Source organism: Vigna unguiculata, chromosome 3, assembly GCF_004118075.2.
Source record: "Vigna unguiculata cultivar IT97K-499-35 chromosome 3, ASM411807v1, whole genome shotgun sequence".
NCBI lineage: Eukaryota > Viridiplantae > Streptophyta > Magnoliopsida > Fabales > Fabaceae > Vigna > Vigna unguiculata.
In genome coordinates, this window is record NC_040281.1 from 44,309,637 (window position 1) to 44,318,254 (window position 8,618).

The 8,618-nt window shown below is 38.7% G+C and overlaps 1 protein-coding gene across 4 annotated transcripts; it reads left to right on the plus strand.

The window, feature by feature from the left end:
- The first annotated feature begins 385 nt into the window (after positions 1-385).
- LOC114177810 (BEL1-like homeodomain protein 4) lies at positions 386-7,817 on the plus strand. 4 transcript variants are annotated; one of them, XM_028063359.1, is made up of 5 exons: positions 386-957; positions 1,096-2,503; positions 3,524-3,909; positions 4,832-4,892; positions 7,103-7,817. In XM_028063359.1, exons 2-5 carry the CDS (start codon positions 1,193-1,195, stop codon positions 7,685-7,687), a joined length of 2,343 nt encoding a protein of 780 aa, XP_027919160.1. In that variant the 5' UTR covers positions 386-957; positions 1,096-1,192; the 3' UTR covers positions 7,688-7,817. The 4 variants fall into 4 exon arrangements, with proteins under 4 accessions (XP_027919160.1, XP_027919161.1, XP_027919163.1 ...); XM_028063360.1 differs by having other exon boundaries at positions 386-853; XM_028063362.1 differs by having other exon boundaries at positions 390-500.
- Positions 7,818-8,618: the final 801 nt, after the last annotated feature.

The window sequence follows — 8,618 nt, forward strand, 5'->3', positions numbered from 1 at the left end:
TTTCCAAAGGACGTATTCAAATGACAATAAAATCCAACATTTGTTCCTCCTATTATCAACATTTCACAAAATATATACAACTCAAATATTCCAATATTATTTATCCCCATCTCTGTTGTACTGCAACCTGAGTTTAAACAAAAACAAAATTTAAGAAACACCGATAAATATGTAAGAAGTTGGTTATGATTTATAATTCCATGAACTTCTGTTCTTTTCTTACGAGCTGGCTTCAATATCTAGTATACTAATTGTGTAGAGTTGATGATAAGGGCATTGTGGTAATTTAAGAATATGAATATTTTGTTTGGCTTGCAATTTATTACCACATATGTTAATTTTGTGTGATATGGAATAAAAGAAAATATAAAAAGGCATTATTGGTAGGGGGAAATACTAAAGGAGGAGGTGAAAGTTCGAAGAAGAGGAAGAACAGCGACCGCTTCTCTTTCCTCTCTCTCTCACACAACCCAAACACTGCGTTTATTTGAGACAGATATGTGAGTCCCCCCAAAGCCTCCATTTTCAATTTTATATATTGTGTGCAACTTCCATCTTTCATTTTCCACAAGGTGATTGCAAAAACACTCACTGCAAAGAGCAACAAAGAGAAAGTAAAGGAGCGAAAGAGAAAGAAAGAGACGACAGAAGACAGAGCGACAACACAGAGAGAGAAAGAGAGAGAGAGAGAGAGAGAGAAAGAGAGCGTGTAGTGTGTGTGTATATGTATGAGAGTGTCCCTCAGATAGGTAGATAGAGAGAGAGTGGAGGAATTCAAGAAGCTTTCAATACCACAGAAGGGAAAACGATGTCTGAGAGCTTCACATCCTTTCATACCCTTCACCTCTAAGAGGTACATATATGTGTATCTAGACATATATATGTGTATATATTATATATATACAAGAGATGATGAACAAAGGTGAAAGTGATGATGAAATGAAAATTACCATTTAGGTGAGAAGAACATGAGAGGAGCCTATATAAACCCATTTTCCTTCTCTTTTCTCTTTCCATTTTATTATCTCTATATGGTTTCTGTATAATTGACCTCAGTTAGATGATGTGGTTGATTGTTTTTGTTCTCATTCTCAGATTCGTTTATTCCAGCACGATCCTTGATCAATTCGATTAGTGACAAGGCGAAGGCGAGGGAGAGGATGATGATAAAGATGATGAGTAAGATCTTAGCATGGGAATAGCAACACCCTCTTCTTCCCTTCCTTCTATTATTTCTCACCCCAAGACACACCAGCAACACCATTCCAATTCTATGTCCCAAGACTACGGCCATCACCAAGGAATCTTCAGCTTCCCGAATGGGTTCCAGAGATCGGCTACAACCATGAGTCACCAAGACCCTCACCAACAACAACAGCAGCACCAGCAGATTCGTAGGGACAAAGTGAGGGTGCAAGGCTTCGAGCCACAACAAACTTTGGTCCCCATAGAGGAAGACGAACCGGGAAGCCTCCCTGTGTACGAAACCGCGGGTATGTTATCGGAGATGTTCACTTTCCCTCCCGGCGCCGCCACGGAATTATTGGAGCAACAGCAACAACAGGCACAGCAGCAACAATCAATGACGACGACGTTTCGATCGTCGGCAAGAGCAGTGGGCAGTGGTGGCAGCGAGTGGTACGGAAACAGACAAGGGATGCTAACCGGGTTGGGACCGTTGGGAGATTCCAAGAATCATCATCATCATGGCAGTGTGAATAGCCGTGACAGTAGCAGCAGCAGCATAGTTCAGCATCAACATCATCATCATCACCACAACCACCATCATCAGCATCAGATGTCAAGCATTAATGCAGACTCAGCAGCTGCCATGCAGCTTTTTCTCATGAACCCGCAAAGCACCAGATCCCCTTCTCCCCCTCCGCCTCCTTCTTCCACTCTCCACATGTTACTTCCCACGTTTCCTCCGGGCTCAGGAGGGTCTTTTGGTCAATTCACGTGGCTCCCTGACACTGCTCAAGATGGAGGAGGACCCAGTACGGTTGTGGAAGGCCCCGGTCACGGCCAAGGTCTTTCCTTATCCTTGTCCTCCTCCTTAGAAGCTGCGAAAGCGGAGGAACTTAGGATGGGGGATAGTGGGTTTTTGTATTACAATCAAGCTAGTGGAGGACCCTCTTCCTATAAGAGTGCTCTTGGGGGTCATCACCACCAAGCATTGTTGGGACAGACCCACCAGGGGCATGTTGGCTTTGCGCCATCATCCTCCACATCATCCTTAGGTGTTGTCAACGCCTTGAGGAATTCCAAGTATATTAAGGCTGCTCAGGAATTGCTTGAAGAGTTTTGCAGTGTTGGGAGGGGCCAGTTCAAGAAGAACAAGTTCAATAGGCAACTCTCAAACCCTAGCTCCAATCTTGGAGCTAGTGGCGGCGGTGGCGGCGGTGCTTCCTCGTCTTTATCAAAGGATGTTCCTCCTTTGTCAGCAGCTGATAGGATTGAGCATCAAAGGAGGAAGGTCAAACTTCTAACAATGCTTGACGAGGCATGTAATCTTTCTCTCTCTCTCTCTATCTCTCTCTCTACCTCTGAATTCTTCTCACCTTCTCTCATTCTTCTAGAGTCAAGGTCTTCCAATTTAATTATTTTCTTAGTCCAATAATAAAACACAGTTCTCCAGCGAGTATCTAAAATTCAAGAAAATGAAAAGCCGGCTGGTATAGTAGGGTTCCACTCCTTAGGATCAGTTGGTGGGGATTTGATCCTTATTTTAATCCTTACTCGATTTTTTAATCTCGCGATTCGATTGGTGGGAAGATCTTAGAGTCTTTTCAGATTTATTTTAACAAAAGAAAAAAAAAATATTGTTTGGTGAAAGTGCGAAACCGGGACACTACCATTATAGGAGAATACGTCCATCAAGAAGCGACGTTTCTTCTGATTATTAAGACTCACCAAACAGATGGAAGGCAATCACCAATCATATATATTATTGCATAGCAAGTTGTTAGAAACACCACTGCTCCTTCAGATCCTTACCCATCTTAGTAATATTGCAGTGAAACCCATTTGTTCACATCTCAGATGACCGGGTATATATATATCGGGAGAACAGTCTTTTCTTTTTCTATCCCTCTTCCAATTCAATTTCTCTATAAAATGAAACACGCCCGAGCACATTCTTCATTCGCATTGACCGTACTGTGCACAACAAGTACTCCTCCATAGCCTTTTTTTATTAAGTAAGAAAAAGTGATGTATATGTATATCCCTCACACACGTGTGTTTTTGTTTCACTATTTGCATGAGTGAATTAACTTCCATATATCGTATTCTTAATTAAACCATACATGTACCCATTTCTTTCCTTAATTAATGCTGGTTAGTTCACCCAGCTTTTCACAAACCGCACAATGAATATGATATGAGTAATGAGATGGAACATCATGCATTTACTGTTACAGGTGATTTTTTCAGCACTGCATCCTACCAATTAATAGCGATACCATAATTCATTAATATCATCTTTTTGACATTGTAAAATGTTGTTGTTGCGGTTTTGCAGGTAGATCGGAGATACAGCCACTACTGCGAGCAAATGCACATGGTGGTGAACTCGTTTGACATGGTGATGGGTTTTGGTGCTGCTGTGCCATACACAGCACTTGCGCAGAAAGCAATGTCTCGTCACTTTAGGTGTCTAAAGGATGCCATAACAGCGCAACTGAAGCATAGTTGTGAGCTGTTGGGAGAGAAAGATGGGGCAGGGAACTCAGGGTTGACCAAAGGAGAGACCCCAAGGCTGAAGATGCTTGAACAAAGTCTGAGACAGCAAAGAGCGTTTCACCAAATGGGGATGATGGAACAGGAAGCTTGGAGACCCCAGAGAGGGTTGCCAGAACGATCTGTCAACATTTTGAGAGCCTGGCTTTTCGAGCATTTCCTTCATCCGTACGTTGTTTCGTTTTCTCTCCTTCATTATTACTTACATATGTAAAACCAGTCATTCTTAAAATTGGCATCAGCATGTTCATGTTTGGTTGTCTACATTTTTTTTAACCTACGGGGTAAATTTCAAACGACGAAAATGTGATTTAGGGCTGGACTTAAGTGTAGAAATAAAAGGGTTTTATGAGATGAAAGAAAGTTGATTTGTGGTGTAATTTCAGAGTTGGATATAATTAGCGGTGAAATGTGGTATGTTAGAGTTAGGAGAGGAGAAAAGGCAGTTAATGATTGCGAGACTGTGAAGGAGAGGGACAGTGAGACATAATGAGATTTAATTTAAAAATGTGAAAAAGCATAACACACAAGACGATAGATACCGCGATCCATAACAGGAAAAAAGTAGCAGGGCTTCCGTTAATTAACAAAGAGGGAAAAAAGAGTCGCAGAGGGAAAGACCGAAAGAGGGAATCTAAAAGCCATTATGCATAGGATCGTTTACAACAGTCATTAATAGTGCAGAGTCCTTGGGATGCATGTAGCTGGACAGCCAAAAGCTGTAAAGATAGAAAGATAGATACATGCATGATTTAGCGTTGTTTGTTATTGTATTTATATGATTTAGCGTTGGAATAATTAAAATTTTGAGATGGGATTATTATGAGCAGAAGTGAAAAGAGGTAATGCAGTAAAGATGGGTAAGTGGGATAAAGAAAGTAGAGAGAGTAGTGGTCAGTGTGTACAGCGATCTACTTTACTTCTGCAATGGCAGCTAGGACGTAGATCTTTCTTTGTTTCTCTTAGATTCTCACGCCCACGAAGGGACAGAAAGAAAGGTTTCATACTCAGCTAAGGGTACAGAAAGCTGGGTGTCTCTTTATACGGTTAAGGCAAGGACTCTGATGTCATTTTCTGGTCTCTTTCTCAGGTACCCAAGCGATGCAGATAAGCATCTGTTGGCACGACAGACTGGGCTATCGAGAAATCAGGTTCGTCCCCTCCACTCTTAGCTTTCCACAATAGAAAGAGAAAGAGACAATTTTTTGTGTAGTCTACCACACCACAGTAATAATAATTAATTACATGCACGGACCACATACATCATAACAATAATATGAAGAAAAGGAAAAACAATGGATGAGATGAGATCAACCAGAAGGGACCAGCAGTAAGTTCAGATGCAACTTACATCGTTTTGGGCTTTCTTTCTGTGTTTCCCTTCTTCATTTTTCTTCCCTTTAGAGAAAGACAAACGCCAATGTCGCTTCAATTCTTTCCTAGTTTCCTCTCTCCACTTTAACATGTTTTTTCTTCTTTTCTTCCACCAAAGGGTTTGGTACAGTTATTATTTGTGCCATATTTAATGAAACTGGCTTATACCATTTCCTTAAAAAACAACCATATTACAAAAATTCCATTTTCTGATTTTTTTTTAAATTTACTTTGGATTCTTTTGCTTGGTGGCATAAATTCTGAAATTAAGATGTTCCTTGGTGACATAAATTCTGAAATTGAAAGAGCAGGCATAAGTACAGAGGCAATAAGACATGGAAATTTTGCTGTTTCTTGTCAATTTAAAACAAAAAAAAAGATCAAAGTATAGTGTTTTAGAATCTCCTGCCTCTCCCTGTCACTCATTTTCTCTCTCATATCAATTGGCTTCACTTCTCCCAACTACACAATGGGGACCATAAATAAGGGAAATAAATAATCTTTGGGAAATATCATAATCTCCTTGTGGTAAATTCCTTACAAGTTTATGCTTCTATACTCGGCCAATTAATGCCAATCTTACGTAGTCACGCATCTTTGTCTGCCAATTTCACAATCTCAGTTTACTTTTCTTCACTTACACATAATCAGCTAGTTTAGAATGCCATACTCTCGTAAGATAAGTCCTGCTCTTAATTTTGGCACGTTCTATCTGAATCATTTAATGTCTTTTGTACAAAAAAAATGTCAGAGACGTAAGACATAACAAAACTATGCCTCCACGCCCTCAACAATCATATACATATGGTATCCATATTTTTCATTAAACAGTACCTCCTCCTTCATGGATTTTGTACATCTGCGATTCTGCATCAACAGTGTACCTTGTATTTTCCCTGAACAACCAAAATCCAAAGGAAAAAGCTACTGCAACAATTTAGCACACATCTAATTAGGGGGAAAGAAAAACATGGTGTATAGTATATAACTTCCTACCTGTTTCATGGTTGCCTGCACCCTCTAAGAGTCAGTGAGATGAGGTAGGACACAGTCTGAAGTCTATTGTCCCTAGCTTCTAACTACAATCTGCTGAGAAATAGCTTTGCCTCCTAGATTATATCCTACATATAATTACATTATCATTCACAAATGTTATTCCGCTGTCCTATATGTCACTTCACTCACAACATATTTCATGGCCTAATTACAATTTATCATGGAGGGACAAACGGTAATGAGTCAGAAAGAAAGCAATCTTTTTTGTTTCCTTTTTCTGGTTTCTCAGACCCGATAATATTTTTTCAATCATTAAACTGGATATTATATATGTATCTTTTATTTTTCTGCTCTCTCTCTTTTTATTTCTTTCTTCTGTCTAAAGATGTGCACACTAAACACTTTGATAAGAGAAACTCGACAGTGAAGATTTATCAACCTTTGTAGAAATGTAAAACTGATCAAGGTCAATATCATATGCATAGTTGAGGTTTTCCATGCCATATATATCGTACCCTTATCTAACGTTAATCAACCCCAAGTGTGTCAAGCGCATGGATATATATTTCTATATTTTAATGAGTGTGTATATAAATATTATGCATGCCGGAACTTTCTTTTCTTTTTTAATATATGTTGTTTAGTTATTTATGCGCCACATGTTACATTATAGTTATACCAATAGATAAAATATTTCATCATCAATTGAACAAGTACATAGGTATTTGTCTAATACAACTAGTTATTTAATAATTTTATTACAGTTAGTGGGTCAAAAGATACGTACAATTTTAAGAATAAAAATAGTCTCCTTTTCATCCATCACAAAATGACAAACTTATGAAAGACATGTCATGTGCGTATACATGCATACACATGCATAGTAATTAACATGGCATGATGCAGTAAATTGGAGCAGTAATGATAGTGGTATATGGGGTTGTTTGTGTTAAGGTGGTGGATGGATTAAACGTGTCACACTTGTGTGCAGGTATCAAACTGGTTCATTAATGCAAGGGTTCGATTGTGGAAACCCATGGTAGAAGACATGTACCAACAAGAACTCAAGGAAGCTGAAGGGGCAGAAGAGGAAAGAGAGAGGAACCAAAGCAGCAGCAATAACAGTGGCCACCAACTGGCACAAACCCCAACGCCCTCCACCACGGCATCGACAGCAACAGCGCCACCACCGCCTCCAACAACATCGACAGCGACGACACCACCAACAGCCAAAAGATCCGACACCGAAAGCGACCCTTCACTCGCCCCAATAAATAACAACAGGCCACAGGGAGCCTTCTCGGAAACACAACCCAACTCCTCCACCACCGCCACCGCATCTGAGGTGGCGCCGCCCTCGGAGCTTCCCCGGTCGATGGGGGCTGATGACTCCTGCCGACACGGTAGCCTCGTTGCGACGGAGTTTGGGACTGGTCCCGGCGCTTCTGACATTGGTTCGACACTGATTAGGTTTGGGACCACCGCAGGTGACGTGTCACTGACACTAGGGCTACGCCACGCCGGGAACATGCCGGAGAAAACTCCGTTCTCCGTTAGGGACTTTGGAGGCATTTAAACTTAATCAATCCCCTCTATTACTTCACATGATCATAAAGATAATAATGATACGTATAGGAGGTTGCTTTATTATTACTATTTTATTTTTACTTTTATTATTATAATAATATGATTATTATGATATGATATATCAAAAGAAACCATTTTTCAGAATCTCTTTGATGCTCGTTCCTCCTCTTGAAGACGCATTTTTATGGAAGATGGAAATAGAAAAGATAAATGTGTAGGCTCTTGTGTTTTCTGAGTGTATAGTAGTTTTTGTATCTTAATTTGATAGGAGTTGATCTAATTAATCCAGTAACTTATGCTCACTCTCATCTCGCATAGGCTACTTGATCTTTTGTAACTTAATTTTGTACAAGACTTTATCTAATTAATTTTTTATAACTTTTTAAGAATATATTCATGGGAAAAATCATTTAAAGGAGTAAAACTAATAAAACTAATATATATCTACCGGCGTACACACAGGTGTGATAAGGCACTATCGTGTTTGTGTATATACATTTTTTAAATATGAATTATAGTATTTTAGTAGGTGATAATAGTGTACTTTTATTAAGTTAATATATAAAATAAATTTATATTTATTAAAAATGAAATAAAATGTTAAAAATAAAGTGAAATGAATAGAAAAATTAATTGTTGATGAATAAAAAAAAGATAAAAATATAAATAGTTTTATAAAAAATAGGTAAGAATAACCGTTAATTTTAAAAAATTTAATAAATAATTATATTGTAAAAGGTAAAATGGGTATTATGAAATATAGACACGAAAGAGGGAATCCTCTTTATATATTGTTATAGATATACAGAAACTGTATTTTACTTTTTTTCCTATTATATGATATATTATTATTATTCTTGGTTATTAAATATTATGGAACTAAACTAAGTATGTTTGGCTAGAAATTGATTTCATAAATG

Coding starts and splice junctions, on each gene's coding strand:
- LOC114177810 (XM_028063359.1), top strand. CDS start 1,193: ATGGGAATAGCAACACCCTCTTCTTCCCTTCCTTCTATTATTTCTCAC. Junction 2,504..3,523: donor TTCTAACAATGCTTGACGAG/GCATGTAATCTT, acceptor GCGGTTTTGCAG/GTAGATCGGAGATACAGCCA. Junction 3,910..4,831: donor TTCGAGCATTTCCTTCATCC/GTACGTTGTTTC, acceptor TCTCTTTCTCAG/GTACCCAAGCGATGCAGATA.